The 21,199-nt window shown below is 47.6% G+C and overlaps 1 protein-coding gene across 3 annotated transcripts in view; it reads right to left on the minus strand.

Moving 5' to 3' along the window:
- Positions 1 to 21,199, minus strand: part of LOC140384491 (doublecortin domain-containing protein 1-like) — an 871,034-nt gene that overhangs the window by 44,283 nt on the left and 805,552 nt on the right. For 2 of the 3 annotated variants that reach the window (XM_072466241.1, XM_072466242.1), the window contains 3 exons: positions 5,122 to 5,223; positions 4,563 to 4,699; positions 2,992 to 3,168 (listed from right to left, as the gene is read on the minus strand). In XM_072466241.1, coding sequence (XP_072322342.1) covers positions 2,992 to 3,168; positions 4,563 to 4,699; positions 5,122 to 5,223 — 416 coding nt within the window. Of the gene's footprint in view, positions 1 to 2,991; positions 3,169 to 4,562; positions 4,700 to 5,121; positions 5,224 to 18,870; positions 19,040 to 21,199 lie in introns of those variants that run through there. The other variant, XM_072466243.1, reaches the window with a different exon arrangement.

Genomic DNA, 21,199 nt, shown 5'->3' on the forward strand with positions numbered 1-21,199 from the left:
CCAAACCACATTGGTAGGGTGTTGAATGAATACTTCACATCTGTCGTCACCCAAGAAAATGAGGATGTAGATATGGATCTCAGGTAGAGAGACTGTGAGGTTCTTGAGCAAATTGACATTGGGAATGATGAGGTATTGGAGGTGTTGGCAGGCTTAAAAGTGAACAAATCTCCAGGTCCAGACTAATTGTGTCCCAGGATGCTGTGGGAGGTGAGGGAGGAGATTGCAAGGGCTCTGACCCAAATTTTTTATTCCTCTTTGGCCACCAGAGAGGTGCCAGAGGACTAGAAAACAGCTCATGTTTTTCCAACTATTTAAGAAAGGTTGTAGAGATAATCCAGGGAACTATAGAGCCTCATGTCAGTGATAGGGAAACTATTGGAGAAAATTCTGAAGGAGAGAATTTATCTCCACTTGGAGAGGCAAGATTTGATCAGGAATAGTCAGCATGGCTTTGTCAGAGGGAGATCATGCCGACCAAATTTGATTGTATTTTTTGAGCATGTGACCAGGTGTGTAGATGAGGGTAGTGCAGTTGATGTAGTTTACATGGATTTCAGTAAAGCCTTTGACAAGGTCCCACATGAGAGACTTAGAAAGAAGGCAAATACATATGTGATACAGGGTAACATGATAAGGTGTATTCAAAATTGGCTTCTGTAGGAAGGTGATGACAGACGGCTGCTTTCGTCACTGGAAGTCAATGTCTAGTGGCATACCATAGGGATCTGTGCTGGGTCCCCTGTTGTTCGCCATTTATATAAACGACATAGAAGACTATATTCGGGGTAGGATCAGTAAATTTGCGGATGACACAAAGATTGTTCAGGTGGTTAACAGTGAAGTTGAGTGTCTCGGGTTACAAGAATATATAGACGGGATGGTCAACTGTGCAGAAAAGTGGCCGATGGAATTTAACACTGAAAAATGTGAGGTGATACACTTTGGAAGGAGTAATTTGGCAAGGAAGTATTCAATGAATGGCATGATACTGGGAGGTTCCGAGAAACAAAGGGACCTTGACGTGTTTGACCATAGATCTCTGAAGGCGGGAGGGCAGGTTAATAGTGTGGTGAAAAAGGCATATGGGACACTTGCCTTTATCAACCGAGGCAGAGATTACAAAAGCAGGAAGATAATGTTGGAGTTGTTTCGAACTTTTGTGAAGCTACAGCTGGAGTACTGTGTGCAATTCTGGTCAAAACATTATAGGAAGGATCTGATTGCACTCGAGCAGGTGTAGAGGATGTTGCCTGGGATGAAAATTTAAGTTATGGATAGGCTTGGGTTATTTTCGCTGGAGCAGAGAAGACTGAGGGGCGACCTGATCGAGGTGTATAAGTTTATGAGGGGCATGGACAGGGTGGATAGGGAGCAGCAGTTCCCTTAGTTGAAGGGTCAGTCACGACGGGTGAGGGGCAGGAGATTTAGGAAGGATTTGATCAAATGCTTTTTTACCCAGAGGGTGGTGATGGTCTGGGATGCACTGGCTGGGAGGGTGGTAGAGGCGGTTTGCCTCACATCCTTTAAAAAGTATCTGAATGAGTACTGGGCACATCATATAATGTTAATATTATTCAAGGCTACGGACCCAGTGCTGGCAAATAGGATTAGGAAGGCAGGTCAGGGTTTTTCATGCATTGGTGTAGACTCGTTAGACCGAAGGACCTCTTCTACATTATTATTCTGAGATATGTAGGGACAGGCATGTTCGCCTTTTGAGTTTATGAGTACTTGTGCATCATGCAGCTAAGTTGAGTTGAAACATCTTGATGTGTTGAAGTCCTCGAAATGTATCATCACACTTAGGTTTTCAACTAAGTTGCAGCTTCACTGTGTGTCCTGTCTAAGGTATGGGTATGCTTGTAACATTTTGAAGAGGTTGTAAGGGTGTGTGTTATTCTCAACACAGGAAAGGAGATTAATGTACATGTTTGTGGCACACAAATGGTACCCCAAAGTAGTCTTCTCCTCCTATGCCCTTGAATTATGCCATCTTTTACCACATTTGTTCGCCGTTCTGGTGGGCACTTTTTTTTAAGGTGTTGCATCTCGTTAAATGCAGCCCTGTGAGAGTTGGTGGCACATCAGATATCCCACTTATAATAACAACATCTAATAATGATATAGTGCTTTCAATGGAATAAAATATCCCTACGTATTTTACAAGAACATTCTAAAACAGAATATGATACTGAGCCACGTAAGAAGATATTGAGTCAAATGACAAAGAACTTGGTCAAAGACGCATGTTTTAGGGAGAGTCTTAAAGGGGTAAAGCAAGGAAGTGAAGTGGAGAGGTTTAGGGAGGGATGTCCAGAGTTTACAGCCTAGGCAGCTGAAGATGCTGTGACCAATGTTGAAGTGATTAAAATCAGGGATGCTCGAGAGGCCAGCCATAAATTAGTGCAGATATCTTGCAGAGTTGTAGAATTCGAGGAATTATGAGATAGGGAAGGGCAAGATCGTGGAAGGATTTGAAAACAAGGATGCAAATTCTTGAAGTCAAGACGTTGCTTGGCCAGGAAGCAATGTAAGCCAGCGAGCACAGGGGTGATAAACAAAAGGTGAGTTAAGATGTGGGCAGCAGAGTTTTGGATGACCTCAAGTTTACAGAATCTAGAACGTAGAAGACAAGCCAGGAATGGTTTAGAATTGTCAAGTATAGAAGTAGCAAGTCATGAATCGGGGAAAATCCACTACCCCATCTCAACCAACCAGCACAGGCAACATGTACCAATGATTTCAATAAGCTGATCTTGTGAACTCACATCTGGTGCATTCTGGGATCAAATTGCATAGATACTGTTCCACGAGCAGTTAATTTTCTCCCTAGTATCTTGTGGGAAGGACATGAGATATTTATGGTGGCAGGGGGGAGGGATATGTTTACTTTTGTGCTGTAGCTGGTGCTCTTTGATCACTAACAGCAGTAGCTGAGTGGAAATCATTGCAATGGGAAGCAAATATGCTCTTTCACCAACTGCTTACCTCTTGAATAGTTTTGCCCCAGGCATAAGCTCCTTGGTCTGGGAAATCACCATTCAGATATGCAAGAACCCTCTTGACATTTGGTTGGCTGTAGAGAGGCCTTTGACTGGAGGCCAACTTACTGTAAATTGAAGGGCGTTCTTTCATAAGGACAGCTTGGACTTCTGATAGGTGCATCTAAGGAAGACAGGGATTGATACGTTAGGAAGAAAGTCAGCACCATATAAAGCGTGCATGCATGCAATGGCTGAGAATAAAGCAGGCAGCATTCCAGCGCAATGTCTAAACCAAGAACTTTAGACACAGGTGGACTGATTTCTCCTCTTCACTATATCATAGTGATAAAAGACAAACACGCAGTTGTACAGGATCTTTGATGAGCTCAGGACATGCAACATAGTGTAGAAATGACCACTGGTGGGCAGCCACATTCTTGTGGCTCCTTTCGTTTGTAAGGACCATTGGCTATGTTAAAATGGTGGACAGCGGGTTATTGCTACTAGTCGTTCCTTGTGGCTTATTTCTGTAATTGAAAATAAAAACTATGCTGGCCAAATACTAGAAATTAATGATTTGCTTAACATTGTCATGGCTTAGGGGCTTTGCTGCAATAAGTGCAACATTTTCAGGATGGTGGGAAATAAAACAATTTGCTGCCTTTACGCGATCCATTGGTAGTATCGAGCACTTGAGATCAAGGAGAGTGGAGCCTAGATATAATGTTTCCCCTCCACTACCTCAACAATAGATCCAATCGCATACTTAGAAAAGCACTTAGTACTGCACCAATGTGACATTTTCTATTTCCCTTTATGGTCTCCCTGTTTGAGCCTGCCAATTTACTCACAGTTGTATTGAATTATCTGCACTTTCTGGCTCCTCGACACACTTAATTTTGGACTTTCACAGTCACTTCAGAGAGAGGAGACCATCATTCCATTAGCATGGGCTACATCTGAAACCTCATCCAGGAAAATTAATGGGCCATGTTCTCAACGTCTCAGTAAGCAATCATCAAAAATAAAGGAATTTGCACATCATACTGGTGGTGGGAAGATTTCTGGCTGAACTTTAGCTCTCTCTTGTAATCCTCATAACTTTCTGTGTATTTAAGAAGGTTTTATCACCTCTTATAAGTGCACTTTATTTTATGGTGGCGGGAAAAAGGTTTTCCTTCACTAACTGACTTCCAAAATCCCTGAGAAATAACTCTAACTGCTCCATATAATTTGGAGTACTGTTATTGTAATGTAGCTAAATGCATAGCAAGATTCCACAAACAGCAATGAATTTAATGGTCAGCGTATCTTTTTCTTGGCGGTGTTTATTGAGGGCACTCTGAGGATTCCCAGCCTCCTTTAAATTCATGGTATCAAACAAGCCAACAGGCCTACTCATCTCAAGAACACCACACTTCTGACACCGTAGCCTTCCTTTGGAGTGTAAGTCTAGATGCATGCTTGAATGTGGTTTGAACCTGTAACCCATGATTCAGAACCAACCAACTCCAACTAGTACCGAATGCATTAGCACAAACCTTTGTGTTTTGGATATAAAGAAGTGGCACCTACCTCCATGCTTTGTACATCTTCCATGAGTTTCACCTCCTCTGGTGAAGGCTCTGTCCAACCCCCTGCCACCACTACTGGCTGAATCGGTCTCTTTGTGGGGACCATACTGGCTGGACCCATGGATCCCACTCGCCTCCCTGTAAAAGGCAATGGTGGAACTTCACCTTCTGATTCTTTCTCAGTTTGTCTATTCACCCCGGATTCAAATGAAGCAAAGAGCTAAAAGTGGGAAAGTGTCAGTGGAATGTCTATGATCAAGGTAACCTGATTTTGTATAGGGATCTTCAAAGAGGCATGTAGGGCCACTACCTGTATAGGCAAAGCACCTAACTCATATTTCAGGTCCTGACTGTGGCCACTCTTTCACTGTCATGAACAATAATGTTCAGTTGAACAATGCTACGGCCATACTAGGAGCTGAGGCATCCATTTCATGACTGAAAAATGGGGACCCTGCCATCAAATTGCCAGCCCAGCTAATTGCATTAGTGAATGGGACACAGGTAACGGAAAATGTAACGGGGTTGAACAGGAGCAATACCTTTCTGTGCTTAATTACCTTGAAGGTGACGGATTTTGTGCTTCATTTTATCAAGATCAAATAGAACCTTTTGCTTCTGCAACCATTGTTTACGCTGCAGTCTGATTTTTTTGTTCAATTCTGAAATTAAAAGACAGTCATAGTTACCATTCTACTGGTTGCACTTTGCAGTTATATCAATCCAGCCATTTATAAATTACCCATAGAGTGGAGGTGTCTTAAGATTAATGCTTATTTGGCAGAGAAACTGCTGATTCGAAAGAGATTTTGATGTTAGCAGATCTCCCGAGGACCTGGCTGTAATCATAGAGAAGTTGATGTGAATCCAATCTTTTGCCCGAGGGGTATATTTCTCAGATTGTTAGTGCTGGCGCAGAAAGGACAGAGTAGAAAACTCTGCATCTACTTATATTGTGGAATTTTGGGAAAAGACTTAAGCGCATGTGTGTGAGTGTGATAGAGTGTGCGAGTTTCACTGTACCTCGGTACACGTGACAACCTAGAGTGTGTGTGTGAGAATGTGAGAGAATGCACTAAAGGCCCAGATTTTCACTACCACAGAGACTGTCTCAGTGAACTGATACCATGATTTCCACCAATACCACCATGCGCCAAGGTGATTTCAAAATCACCTTTATCACTTGCTCAGGGCGATTCACCACCATCAACAGATACCAATGGGCTTCCTGGCAAACTCCATGGCTATCAGATCCATGGATTGGATTCGTCTCAGCCAGCCTGATCTACCCCCAGTCTGGGCCATTTCCATGGAACTCTTCGCCCTTGCAATGGCAACCTGGGAGGAATTCTCCAGTCTTTGCGATTCATTTTTCCTGGCAGCAACGCACTCCCAGTTGGGGATTTCCTGGTGGTGTCGGGTGGCTTCAATGGGAAATCCCATTGACAAGCGGTGGGAAGACAGAATGCCACCGCCAGAGGGGAGTGATTTGCCTCAGGTGCAGTCACTGCGACTAGAAGGAGCTCGCAGTGAGCATAGACTGTGGGGACAAGTTGAGGCAAGTATCCTGCAGAGGGCGGCAGAGCGGTGACACTGATTGGCTGTTGCGGGGAGTGAATTGTGGAAAGCTGCTGTCGGGTGAGTTTCTAGAACTAATATATTTTTGATGTGGAGATGCCGGCGTTGGACTGGGGTGAGCACAGTAAGAAGTCTTACAACACCAGGTTAAAGTCCAACAGGTTTGTTTCGATGTCACTAGCTTTCGGAGCGCTGCTCCTTCCTCAGGTGAATGAAGAGGTATGTTCCCGAAACATATATATAGACAGATTCAAAGATGCCAGACAATGCTTGGAATGCGAGCATTAGCAGGTGATTAAATCTTTACAGATCCAGAGATGGGGGTAACCCCAGGTTAGAGAGGTGTGAATTGTGTCAAGCCAGGACAGTTGGTAGGATTTCGCAGGCCAAATGGTGGGGGATGAATGTAATGCGACATGAATCCCAGGTCCCGGTTGAGGCCGCACTCATGTGTGCGGAACTTGGCTATAAGCTTCTGCTCGGCGATTCTGCGTTGTCGCACGCCCTGAAGGCCGTCTTGGAGAACGCTTACCCGAAGATCAGAGACTGAATGCCCTTGACTGCTGAAGTGTTTCCCGACTGGAAGGGAACATTCCTGCCTGGTGATTGTCGCACGATGTCCGTTCATTCATTGTCGCAGCGTCTGCATGGTCTCGCCAATGTGCCACGCTTCGGGACATCCTTCCCTGCAAGGTATGAGGTAGACAACGTTGGCCGAGTCGCACGAGTATGTACCACGTACCTGGTGGGTGGTGTTCTCACGTGTAATGGTGGTATTCATGTCGGTGATCTGGCACGTCTTGCAGAGATTGCCATGGCAGGGTTGTGTGGTGTCGTGGTCACTGTTCTGAAGGCTGGGTAGTTTGCTGCAAACAATGGTTTGTTTGAGGTTGCACGGTTGTTTGAAGGCAAGTAGTGGGGGTGTGGGGATGACCTTCATGACTGTGGCAAGATGTTCATCTTCATCGATGACGTGTTGAAGGCTGTGAAGAAGATGTCGTAGTTTCTCCGCTCCGGGAAAGTACTGGACGACGAAGGGTATTCTGTCGGTTGTGCCCCATGTCTGTCTTCTGAGGAGGTCGGTGTGGCTTTTTGCTGTGGCGTGTTGGAACTGTCGATTGATGAGTCGAGCACCATATCCCGTTCGTACGAGGGCATCTTTCAACGTCTGTAGATGTCTGTTACGCTCCTCCTCGTCTGAGCAGATCCTGTGTTTACGGAGAGCTTGTCCATAGGGAATGGCTTCTTTAATGTGTTTAGGGTGGAAGCTGGAGAAGTGGAGCATCGTGAGGTTATCCGTGGGTTTGCGGTAAAGCGAAGTGCTGAGGTGACTATCCTTGATGGAGGCGAGTGTGTCCAAGAACGCAACTGATTTTGGAGAGTAGTCCATGGTGAGTCTGATGGTTGGATGGAACTTATTGATGCCATCGTGTAGTCGTTTCAGTGATTCTTCGCCGTGGGTCCAAAGGAAAAAAATGTCATCGATGTATCTGGTGTATAACGTCGGTTGAAGGTCCTGTGCGGTGAGTAGGTCTTGTTCAAACTTGTGCATGAAGATGTTGGAGTGTTGGGGTGCGAACATGGTCCCCATGGCTGTTCCGTGTGTCTGGATGAAGAACTTGTTGTCGAAGCTGAAGACGTTGTGATCCAGAATGAAGCGGATGAGTTGCAGAATTGCGTCTGGAGATTGGCAGTTGTTGGTGTTGAGTACTGAGGCTGTTGCAGCAATGCCGTCATCATGGGGGATGCTGGTATAGAGTGCCGAGACGTCCATTGTGACGAGGAATGTTCCTAGTTCAACTGGTCCATGGGTGCTGAGTTTCTGTAGGAAGCCCGTCGTGTCGCGACAGAAGCTGGGCGTACCTTGTACGATGGGTTTCAAGATGCCCTCGATGTAGCCAGAGAGGTTCTCACACAGGGTCCCATTGCCTGAAACGATAGGACGACCTGGTGTGTTGGCCTTGTGTATTTTCGGTAGGCAGTAGAGACCTCCAATGCGGGGAGATTGGTTTGTTTGAGGTTGCGCGGTTGTATAATATATTTCAGGCAATGGCTAAACCCGAGACACTACACAGTTAGTGTCTCGCATCCTCCTCCTCTAACCACCCATCCTCCTCCTCTAACCAAAAAAAAAGACTGTGTGGTGAATTGGTGAGGTAAACTTTTCTTTCCTTTTCCTCTCTCCACCCTTCCACCACTTCTAAACTGCGGGGAGTGTGAAAAGCAGGTAAGCTTTTTATTTCTCTCTGTAATTGTCAAGTGGATAAATGGAAGGGGTGGCAGAGAGGGCAGTGCAATATTCCTCCTGCAGGATGTACGAGGTGAGGGACACCATCAGTGGCCCTGCTGAGTTCACCTGTGGGAAGTGCACCCATCTCCAGCTCCTCAAAGACCGTGTTAGGGAACTGGAGCTGGAGCAGGATGAACTGAGGATCATTCGGGAGGCAGAGTCGGTTGTAGATAGAAGCTACAGGGATGTAGTTACTCCTAAGAATGAAGGTAGCTGGGTGAAGTTTAAAAGGAGGGGGAAGAAACAGTCAGTGCAGGGATCCCCTGCGGTTGTTCCCCTCAATAACAGGTATACCGTTTTGGATACTGTTTTTTTTGGGGGGGGGGGAACGGACCTACTAGAGGTGAGCCACGGTGACCAGGTCTCTGGCACGGAGTCTGTCCCTGTGGCTCAGAAGGGAAGGGGGGAGAGCAGGAGAGCATTCATTATCGGAGACTCTATAGTTAGAGGTACAGATAGGCGTTTCTGTGGCAACGATAGAGGCTCACGGTTGGTGTGTTGCCTCCCGGGTGCCAAGGTACGTGACGTCTCTTATCGTGTTTTCAGGATCCTTAAGGTGGAGGGGGAGCAGCCACAAGTCGTGGTACACATCGGTACCAACGACATAGGTAGGAAAAGGGACGGGGAGGTAAAAGAGGAATTCAGGGAGCTCGGGTGGAAGCTAAGAGCCAGGACAGACCGTGTTGTCATCTCTAGTTTGCTGCCAGTGCCACATGCTAGTGAGGTGAGGAACGGGGAGACAGTGCAGTTAAACACGTGGCTACAGGGATGGTGTCGGAGGGAGTGTTTCAGTTACTTGGATGATTGGAGCACATTCTGGGGTAGGTGGGACCTGTACAAACAGGACGGGTTACACCTGAACCAGAGGGGCACCAATATCCTGGGAGGGAAATTTGCTACAGCTCTTCGGGGGGGTTTAAACTAATTTGACAGGGGGATGGGAAACTGATTTGTAGTCCATGAGATAGCGTTGCTGGAGTTCAGGAAGTTGAGGGTAGTGCAGTACTGATGAAGGTACCAAGGTCACGAGTGGACCTGCAGGCATGAAGGTGGTTTGAAGTGTGTCTACTTCAATGCGAGGAGCATCAGGAATAAGGTTGGTGAGCTTGAAGTATGCATTGGTACCTGGGACTACGATGTTGTGGTCATTACGGGGACGTGGATAGAACAGGGGCAGGAATGGTTGTTGGAGGTTCCGTGGTTTAGATGTTTCAGTAAGATTAGGGAAGGTTGTAAAAGAGGTGGAGGAGTAGCATTGTTAATCAAGGATAGTATAATGGCTGCAGAAAGGCAGTTTGAGGAGGATCTGTCTACTGAGGTAGTGTGGGCTGAAGTTAGAAATAGGAAAGGAACGGTCACTTTGTTAGGAGTTTTCTATAGGCCCCCAAACAGTAACAGAGATGTGGAGGAAAAGATTGCAATGCAGATTTTGGATAGGTGCAGTAGTCACAGGGTAGTTGTCATGGGTGACTTTAACTTTCCAAATATTGATTGGAACCACTATAATTCGAATAGTGGGGCTGTTTTTATCCAGTGTGTGCAGGAGGGTTTCCTCACACAAAATATGTGGATAGACCGACAAGAGGCGGGGCAACATTAGATTTGGTACTGGGTAATGAACCAGGCCAAGTGTTAGATTTGGTTGTGGGAGAGCACTTTGGAGGTAGTGACCACAATTCGGTGACTTTCACTATAGCAATGGAGAGGGATAGGAACATACGGCAGGGCAAGGTTTATAACTGGGAGAAGGATAATTACAATGCGATTAGGCAAGAATTGGGGAGCATAAGATGGAAACAGGAACTGTCAGGGATAGGCACAATTGAGATGTGGAGCTTGTTCAAGGAGCAAATACTGCGTGTCCTTGATATGTATGTCCCTGTCAGGCAGGGAGGAAATGGTCGAGTGAGGGAACCATGGTTTATCATAGATTATCATAGAATTTACAGTGCAGAAGGAGGCCATTCGGCCCATCGAGTCTGCACCAGCTCTTGGAAAGAGCACCCTACCCAAGGTCAACCCCTCCACCCTATCCCCATAACCCAGTAACCCCACCCAACACTAAGGGCAATTTTGGACACTAAGGGCAATTTATCATGGCCAATCCACCTAACCTGCACATCTTTGGACTGTGGGAGGAAACCGGAGCACCCGGAGGAAACCCACGCACACACGGGGAGGATGTGCAGACTCCGCACAGACAGTGACCCAAGCCGGAATCGAACCTGGGATCCTGGAGCTGTGAAGCAATTGTGCTATCCACAATGCTACCGTGCTGCCCAAAAGAGGTTGAATGTCTTGTCAATAAGAAGAAGGGGGCTTATGTAAGGATGAGAAAACAAGGTTCAGTTAGGGCACTTGAGGGATACAAGATAGCTAGAAAGGAGCTCAAGAAAGGGCTTAGGAGAGCTAGGAGGGGGCATGAGAAGTCCTTGGAGGGTAGGATCAAGGAAAACCCCAAGGCTTTTTACACTTATGTGAGGAATAAAAGAATGACCAAGGTGAAGTTAGGGCCGGTCAAGGACAGTAGTGGGAACGTGTGCATGGAGTCTGAAGATATAGGAGAGACGTTGAATGAATATTTTTCTTCAGTGTTCACAAAGGAGAGGGGCCATGTTGTTGAGGAGGATAGTGCGATACAGGCTGGTAGGCTGGAGGAGGTAGATATTCGGAAGGAAGATGTGTTAGAAATTTTGAGAAGTCTGAGGATAGATAGGTTCCCTGGGCCTGATGGGATATATCCTAGGATTCTTTGGGAGGCGAGGGATGAGATTGCAGAGCCTTTGGCTTTGATCTTTATGTCCTCACTGTCTACAGGAATAGTGCCAGAAGACTGGAGAGAGGCGAATGTTGTCCCCTTGTTCAAGAAAGGGAATAGGTATAACCCTGGGAATTCTAGGCCAGTTAGTCTCACTAACTATGGGGCTGGTTTAGCTCACTGGGCTAAATCGCTGGCTTTTAAAGCAGACCAAGGCAGGCCAGCAGCACGGTTCAATTCCTGTACCAGCCTCCCCGAACAGGTGCCGGAATGTGACGACTCGGGGCTTTTCACAGTAACTTCATTGAAGCCTACTCGTGACAATAAGTGATTTTCATTTCATTTCATTTTCACTTCGGTCATAGGTAAATTATTGGAAAGGGTCCTGAGGGATAAGATTTATGATCATTTGGAAAGATACAGCTTAATCCAGGATAGTCAGCACGGATTTGTGAGGGGTAAGTTTTGCCTCACAAGTTTGATTGTATTCTTTGAGGAGTACATCGATGAAGGTAGAGCAGTTGATGTCGTATACATGGATTTTAGTAAGGCGTTTGATAAGGTGCCCTATGGTCGGCTCATGCAGAAAGTAAGGCGGCAAGGCATAGAGGGAAATTTGGCCGACTGAATCAGTAACTGGCTATCACATAGAAGACAGAGGGTGGTGGCAGATGGTAAATTTTCACCCTGAAGACCAGTCACCAGCGGTGTACCACAGAGATCAGTGCTGGGTCCTCTGCTATTTGTGATTTTTATCAGTGACTTGGATGATGGAGTTGAATGTTGGGTTAGTAAATTTGCTAATGACACCAAGATTGGTGGAGTAGTGGATAATGTGGAGGGCTGTTGTAGGCTGCAAAGAGACATTGATAGGATGCATAGCTGGGCTGAAAAGTGGCAGATGGAGTTTAACCCTGATAAGTGTGAGGTGATTCATTTTGGTAGGACAAATTTGAATGCGGATTACAGGGTTAACGGCAAGGTTCTGAAGAATGTGGAGGAGCAGAGAGATCTCGGAGTAGAGAGATCTCAGAGTTCATGTCCATAGATATCTGAAATCTGCCACCCAAGTGGATAGAGCCGTGAAGGAAGCATTTAGCATTTATTAACAGGGGGATTGCGTGTAAGAGCCGTGAGGTTATGTTGCAACTGTACAAGACCTTGGTTAGACCACATTTGGAGTATTGTGTGCAGTTCTGGTCACCTCCTTATAGGAAGAATGTGGAAGCATTGGAAACGGTGCAAAGGAGATTTACCAGGATGCTGCCTGGATTGGAGGGTAGGTTTTATGAGGAAAGGTTAAGAGAGCTAGGGCTTTTCTCATTGGAGCGAAGGAGGATGAGAGGTGACTTAATAGAGGTTTATAAGATGATGAGAGGGATAGATAGAGTGGGCGTTCAGCGACTTTTTCCTCAGGTGGATGTAGCTGTTACAAGGGGGCATAACTATAAGGTTCATGGTGGAAGATATAGGAGGGATGTCAGAGGTAGATCCTTTACTCAGAGAGTGGTTGGGGCGTGGAACGCACTCCCAGCTATGGTAGTGGAGTCAGACACTTTAGGAACTTTCAAGCGGTTATTGGATAGGCATATGGAGTGCACTAGAATGATTGGGAGTATGTTGATTTGATCTTAGTTTCAGACTAGTTCGGCACAACATCGTGGGCCGAAGGGCCTGTACTGTGCTGTACAGTTCTATGTTCTATTTTCTATGAATGGTGCACCGCTGAGGAACCGACTAGGGAATGGGAGAACCCAGCCCCTGATCTCATGTTAGCCTGAATTCATGGAGGGATATTGCTCTTCATTGTGTCTGTGCATCAGAGTGCTCATTCACATCTCTTCTGTGCACACAAACACATTGAGCTATGTGCCATGTCTTGCATCTTAGCTACAGCATGCAGATATAACCTTTCCCTTGGAGCTCTGTGTGGATGAGCCAAGATACTCACCTTGCTAGGAGGAGACAGGTCATTGAACTTTTTCCTGCACTGAATCCATGAGCGCCGATGGTCTCCTATTGTCCTCACCGTAGCTGCAATTTGAACCTAGGTTGCTATAGGACCATAAGAAGTAGAGGAAGGAGTAGACCATTTGGCCCATTGAGTCCGCTCTGCCATTCAATGAGGTCATGATTGATCTGATATGATAATCCTCAATTCCACTCTCCCACCTTATCCCCACCTTATCCCCATAACCCTTGATTTTCTCACTGATTAAAAATCTGCCTATCTGAACCTTGAACATACTTAACAACTCGACCTCTACTACCCTCTGCGGTAAAGAATACCACAGATTCACCAGCCCCTGAGAAATTAAATTCATCCTCACCTCTGCTTTAAACGGATGACTCCTTATTCTGGGATTATGCCCTCTGGCCTTAAACTATCCCACAAAGGGAAACAACCTCTCAGTATCTACCCTGTCAAGCCCCCTGAGAATCCCTATTTTAGAATATTTTTATTAAAGGCATTTTGCATATATATATAAAAATATCAGAAAACCAGAAAACCACAGATACAAAAATACAAGCCAACTCTTAGTTTTCACCCCTTATCTCCCCACACCCAAAGCAAAGAAAAGACCAAGAAACCCATACCTACCAGCAACCTCCCCCCCCCACCCCCAACCCTGTTAATGCCTTAACTCACCTTAAAGAAGTCGATAAACGGCTTCCACCTCTGGGGGGTGAATCATTCCATTGCTCCCCATAAGGTGAACTTAACCTTTTCCAAGAGCAGGAATTCTGCCAGGTCACTCACCCATACACACACTTTTGGCGGCTCCGTGTCCCACCAGCTCAACAGAATCTGTGTCCAGGTTTTGAGGAAGGCAAAGGCCACGATTTTGGCCTCTCTCCCCACCTTGATAAGAGCAGCATGGTAGCATAATGTTGCGTCATAGTGCCAGGGACCAGGGTTCAATTCCTGCTTCGGGACACTGTCTGTGCGGAGTCTGCACGCTCTCCCTGTGTCTGCGTGGGTTTCCTCCAGGTGCTCCGGTTTCCTCCCACAGTCCAAAGATGTGCGGGTTAGGTGGAGTGGCCATGCTAAATTGCCCTTAGTGTTCAAAAAGTTTGGGTGGGGTTACTGGATTACGGGGGTGGTGGAGGTGTGGGCTTGGGTGGGGTGCCCTTTCCAGGGGCCGGTGGAGACTCGATGGGCAGAATGGCCTCCTTCAGCACTGTAAATTCTATGACTCCCGGCTCTTCTGATACTCTGAATATTGCCACCTCCGGGTTCGGACCCACCCCTACACCCAGAATCTTGGACATAACATCCGAGTGCCCCTGCCAAAACCCTCTGAGCTTTGGGCGCACCCAGAACAAGTGAACGTGATTCCCCCCCCCCCGCCACCTCACCTGCAGGTACAAAAACCCATTTCCCTTAGGTAATTGATAGGTTTCCTCAAGCTATTCCAGGCCTGAAAACCCATATCTCATACAAACAAATCCCTGAAGTACTCTATCCCCACCTTCCACCATCCCCGGAAGCTTGCATCCAGCCCCGCCGGCACAAACCTATGATTATCGCATATCAGTGCCCATGGAGACATGGCTTCCAACCCAAAATGTTGCCTGCACTAATTCCAGACTCACAATGCTGAGACCACCACCCGACTTATTGAATAGCGGGCCAGAAAGAACAGAAGGGGTGCCAGCAACAGTGCCCTCAGACTGATCCCTCTACACGACGCTGCCTCCATCCATCCCCAAACCGACCCCTACTCCACTGCCCATTTCCTGACTATTGCAATTTTCGCAACCCAGTAGTAATTCAGCAACACGGCAGGGCCAGCCACCCCGCCAACCCCCCCCCCCTCGCCCCCTCTCCAAAAACATCATCCTCCCACACGATGTCCCCACCCACACGAACCTTGAAATTAATCCATTCACCTTCCTAAAAAAGGGGTTGGGAACAAAGATGGGGTGGTTCTGGAACACAAACAGGAATTTGGGCAGCACCATCATTTTAACCATCTGCACGCACCCAGCCAGTGACAGCAGCAACACGTCCCACCTGTTTAAAGTCCGATTTCACATCCTCCACCAGTCGCGCCAAATTCAATTTATGCAGCTGGGCCCAGCTCCGCGTCACCTGTATCCTGAAATACCGAAAACCCACGTGCACCACCAGGAATGGCAACTCCCCTAACCTCCTCTCCTGCCCTCTGGCATTGAACGGGAACACCTCACTTTTCCCCATGTTCAATTTATTACTCCGAAAAACGACCAAATTCCCTCAGGATCCGCATAATCCTATCAAAACTGAGATATAAAGCAGATCATCTGCATACAACAAGACTCTGTGCTTGACCCCTCCCCTCTCAATCCCTCTCCAAACCCTCAACATCCTAAGTACCATTGCCAACGCCTCTATCGCCAGAACAAAAAGCAGCGGGGAGAGCGGGTACCTCTGCCTTGTCCCCCAATTCAGTCCCAAGTACCCCAAATTTGTCCTATTCATCCGGACAATAGCCATCGCCGCTCTACACAACAGCTGACCCCAATCCACAAAACCCTTCCTCAACCTGAACCGACTCAGCACCTCCAACAAATACGCCCACTACACCCGATCGAAAGCCTTCTTCGCATCCATTGCCACCACCACTTCTACCTCCTGCCCCTCCGAGGGCATCATAATGACATTGAGCAATCTGCACACATTTTCCAACAGCTACCGCCCTTTCACAAAACCCTCCTGTGCTTTCCCATCACGCCCAGCACACAGTCCTCCATCCGTGACGCCAACACCTTCGCGAGCAACCTCACATCCACATTTAACAGAGAATCGGACTGTACGACTCACACTGCTCCGGGTCCTTATCCTTCTTTAAAATCAACAAAATGGATTCCTTTGACTATGTGGGGGGAGCACCACTCTTACCCGCAACTCATTACACATCCCCACAAGCAGGTTCCCGGCTCTGCACCAACATTCTTATAGATCTCGGTTGAAATCCCACCTGGTCCCGGGGCCTTCCACACCTGCATCGAACCTACACAGTCCATCACCTACCTCAGCCCTATCGAGACACCCAATCCCTGCACCTTCTCCTCCTCCACTCTGGGGAACTCCAGCCTATACGAGACCCGACTCAACCCCTCCTCCCCAGGCGTAGGCTCTGACTCATACAGCCTTCTGTAAACGGCCTCAAATACACCACTCGCCCCCTCTGGATCCGACACCACCTTGCCTCTCTCATCCCTCACCCTTCCGATCTCCCTCGTCGCTGCCTGCTTCCTCAGTTGGTGCACCAACATCCTGCTCACTTTTCCCCCATACTCATACACTGCCCCTCTAGCCCTCTGCAGTTATTTTGCCACCTTCCCCGTACACCAACCCAAATTCCATCTGGAGCCTCTGCCTCTCCTTTAATAGCCCCTCCTCTGGTGCAACCGAGTACCTCCGGTCCACCCTCAAAATCTCATCTACAAGCCTCGCTCTCTCATCTCGTTCCACCCCGTGCGTCAGAATCAAGGTAAATTCATCCCTTCCGATGGCCTTAAGCGCGTCCCACAGCGTGGAGGCGGTGACCTCCCCAATGTCATTCAGCTCTACATTGGATTGGATTTTGTTTATTGACACATGTACCAAGAAACCACAAGAAACTTCAGAGTCGCGAACACAGCCCAGTCCATCACACGAACCCGCCTCCCGTCCATTGACTCCATCTACACCTCCTGCTGCCTGGGGAAAGCGGGCAGCATAATCAAAGACCCCTCCCACCAGGCTTACTCACTCTTCCAACTTCTTTTAGACAGATATATGAACGGGCGGGGAACAGAGGGAAGTTGATCCTTGGAAAATAGAAGACAGGTTTAGATAAAGGATCTGGATCGGCGCAGGCTGGGAGGGCCGAAGAGCCTGTTCCGGTGCTGTAATTTCTTTGTTCTTTGTTTTTCCATCAGGCAGGAGATACAGAAGTCTGAGAACACGCACGAACAGACTCAAAAACAGCTTCTTTCCCACTGTTACCAGACTCCTAAACAACCCTCTTATGGACTGACCTCATTAACACTACACCCCTGAATGCTTCACCCGATGCCGGTGTTATGGAGTTACATTGTGTACCTTGTGTTGCCTATTATGTATTTTCTTTTATTTCCTTTTCTTTTCATGTACTTAATGATCTATTGAGCTGCTTGCAGAAAAAGACTTTTCACTGTACCTTGGTACATGTGACAATAATGTCCACAACCACATCCACATCCGAGGTACAGTGAAAGCTTTGTATGGACGCCCTCACTCTCTCACCCAACCTCCCCATCTGCCACCAAGCCCACATCTAAGCTCCACTGCGGCCACTGGGCCTCCGCCTGTACCACTCTCAAAACCACCCAGTGCAGCGCGTGATCAGAGACCACGATCGGCAAATACTCCGAATCGGCTACCCCTGCCAACAGTGCCTTATCCATTCCCAAAAAAGTCAATCTGGGAGTACACCCGGTGCACATGCATAAAAATACGAGAACTCCTTTGCCTTCAGCCTCCCAACCTCCATGGGTCCGCCCTCCCCATGTAGTCCATGAATCCCCTCAACTCCCTAGCAACCGCCGACACCTTCAACGACCTGGGACATGACCGGTCTAGCCTCGGATCCAGAACCATTTTAAAATCACCCTCCATAGTCAGCCAGTGTGTGTCAGGTCCGGAATCTTCCCTAAAACCCGCCTCAAAAAGCCAACGTTGACCCAATTTAGGGCATAAACGTTCACTAGGACCCCTCCAGCTTCCCACTAACCACCATGCATCTGCCCCCATGATCCGCTACAAAATTGCCATCCTCAAAGGCCACTTTCTTGTTGACCATCACCGTCACCTCCCTCGTCTTCATGTCCAACACCAAGTGGAACACCTGCCCACCCATTCAAGCCCCATGTTTCATGTAATCATCCAGGCGGTGCGTTCCCGCCCCCCCTTCCCTGCCGATCAGCCATAACCCTTCTTTAGTCAGTCCCCCGTCCCACGTCTCGCACTCTTCCGGGCCCACCCCAAGATATTCACTGCCGTCCCTCCCACACAGAATCAATGTCATGCCTTTTGAAGTATTGTAGGCACTGTGTATGGGGGCTAGGAGGCTGAATGGATTGTTCACATTGAAATGGATTATTCACATTGAAATTCACATTCCATTGCCTGCTCAGAACATCATGATTAACAGCTCACTTGCACTTCAAAGCGATGAATCAGATTGTTTATTTTTATAGCTCTACAGAGATCCATTAAAGTCAGTGTCGCAGTTGTTCCTCTAACCATAACCTTTTTAATGATTTTGCCTCTTTGTTCGTGAGCACTTCATAGAAAGTGAAGGGGCAGCCCACACAGCTGTTCTTTCCTCCAGATTAAAGAGGCAAACTCTTAAAAAACAGATTACGCTGGAGGTTCCTCTGGACCGGCTAAAACCACACTGTGGCTCTGGGAGGATTTCCTCAGCCACAGGAAGTACACAATTCAGAAAAACGTGTATCAGCACTTTTCCTGCCAAGAACAAGAGGGAAATATATTGATAGTCTCCACAGCATGATTTATCTTCCATTGTGAAGGTAGTTTCAATTGTCGCAATTGAGGGTAGTTCTTTTTCCTCCCAAATCCGTAAAATAAGAGCATGGAGTCTTTATGTAAGCAAATGTCCACCAGTTTTGAAGACGTCAGCTGGAATAGCATCAGGCCTGCAGGATTCATTGTTTTCATGTGCTTTGTTTGCTTGTTGCGGCTCTCCCATCGAAAGTGGTACATCAATGGATTCTATAACAGGTACTGGCGGATAGCCTGCTGAGTATCAGATGCCACTGTAGACTCAGTTGAGTTGTTCACAATGTACCATCCACATTGGTGGATGATATCATCACCCTTAAGAAGAGAAACACCATATCCTGAATGAAAAGGATTTTTTCCATTTGATCTGGGTCAGTTGATGGCTTTGGTCACTTCAAAAAAGCTTAGTATGTCATTGGGATCTAGCCCCCCCCCCCCCCCCCCCCCCCCCCCGCCCGCTGACGACTCAATCCTCCTTAAAGGAGTCGTTGAACAGCTTTCAACTTGAGGTGAACCCCTCCTCCACATGAATGGTGAACTTTATCTTTTCCAAATGTAGGAAGTCTGCTAAATTGCTGACTCATACCCCTGCCTTCGCCAGCTCTGAATCCCGCCAGCACAAAAACATCCGTCTCTGGGCTATCTCTCTCCACCTGCGCTCCCAGATCCTCTGACTCTCCAAATATCGCCATCTCCAGACTCGGAGCTACCTCTACCCCTGAAAGCCTTTGTCATTACATCGAAAAATCCCTTCCTAAACCCTTCAACCTCGGACACGCCCAAAACATTTGCACATGATTCTGGGTCCCCCTGCATACCTCCCGCACCTTTCCTCCACCCCTGCAAAGAGCTGACTCATCCTGGACACCCTCTGCAACTCGTCCCTTCACACGCTAGTCCCCAATGTCCCCCCTCAACTCCTCCCCCCAACTTAAGCCTAACCTTCTCCACGGGAGCACTCTCCCTCTTTGTCAACTCTCCATATATGTTCGCAACCTTGCCCTACCCTATTTCATCATCGGACAGAAGCTTATCCTGCAACACCGGGAGTGGCAGCATTGGAAACGACTGCACCTCATTTTTGATGAAGTCCCTGACCTGCATATACCTTTGGCAACTGGGACATCCCCTCCAGCTCCTCCAAGCTGGCACACTTCCCTCCAACAAACAAATCCCTAAAATATTCTATGCCCACCTGCCGCCTCCTCCAAAACCTCGCATCAACCCCGTCGGCACAAATCTATGATTGTCACAAATTGGTGCTCACAGGGTCATGCCTTCCAATCCAAAGTGCTACCAACACTGGTTCCAAACCCTCAGTGCTGATCCCACCACCGGACTCGTGGCGGACCTGGCCGGTGTGAATGGAAGGGGCGCCAACATCAGTGCCCTCAAGCCGGTCTCTTTACATGAGGCTGCCTCCATCCACCCCCAAACCGACTGCTCCTCCACCGCCCAATTCCTAACCATTGCAATATTTGCTGCGCGCGCTAACTATCCCCCCCACAATCAATCCCTCTCTAGAAACACCCTTCCAACCCTTGGCGTCTTACCCAGCCACACAAACCTCAAAAGCATCCCATTAACCTTCCTAAAAAAGGACTTGGGCACAAAAATCTGAAATACAAACAAAAACTTTGGCAACCTGGTCATCTTTACCATCTGGTACCGACTCGCCAGCGACAATGGCAACACATCCGTGCTCTTAATTCCCTCCATCTACCTTGTCAAGTTCATCTTATGCAGCTGGGCTCAACTCTCCGCCACCTGTGTCCCAAGGTAGAGAAAACTCGCCCCCACCAACCAAAGGGACAATTCCCCCAACCTCCTCTCCTGTCCTGTGCATTAATTGGCAACACCGCCTCATCTGGAGCCTCTGCCTCTCCTTTAGTAACGCCTCCTCAGGTGCCATAAACTGGCCAGCAGGAGCCAAGACAAAGGAAGGCCAACGGACACCCAGGGACCGCCCAGCGATCAGGGAACAACTCCAGTATTGGAGAAATCGATCCAAGTGATCGGAACGCAGTCCAATCACTTGGAACCAGGTACGGGGTCCGCCCCGAAGGGCGGGAAGCCCCTGCAGACTATAAAGTAGAGCACCCAAGTTCAATTTGTCCATCTTGGCAGGGTCACTCAGCAGCGAATCAACCCTCGAGAGTGAACTTCCCAAGCTGCCGCACCAACCAAGTAAGTCTCCAGTCAACGCTCGCTACGATAGGCGCTCCTAGCTACCAGTCTATACCAGCTTTTGAATCCTGAAGTTTCAGAACCTGAACGAAAGGCCATTTGTTCCCCTGACCTGGTGGGCCAGTCCAAAGCTAAGTATAGGCCTGTTAGTGATAGAGATAGTTTATTAAGTAGAATTTATGCATGAGTAGCGATTGACTGTGTATAATAATTGTGTTTTGATTTGAATCTTACTAATTGGTGTGTTGAGTTATTGATCAGTACTTGAACTTGAACCTCATGGCGGTA

This window comes from Scyliorhinus torazame, chromosome 10, assembly GCF_047496885.1.
Source record: "Scyliorhinus torazame isolate Kashiwa2021f chromosome 10, sScyTor2.1, whole genome shotgun sequence".
Taxonomy (NCBI): Eukaryota; Metazoa; Chordata; class Chondrichthyes; order Carcharhiniformes; family Scyliorhinidae; genus Scyliorhinus; species Scyliorhinus torazame.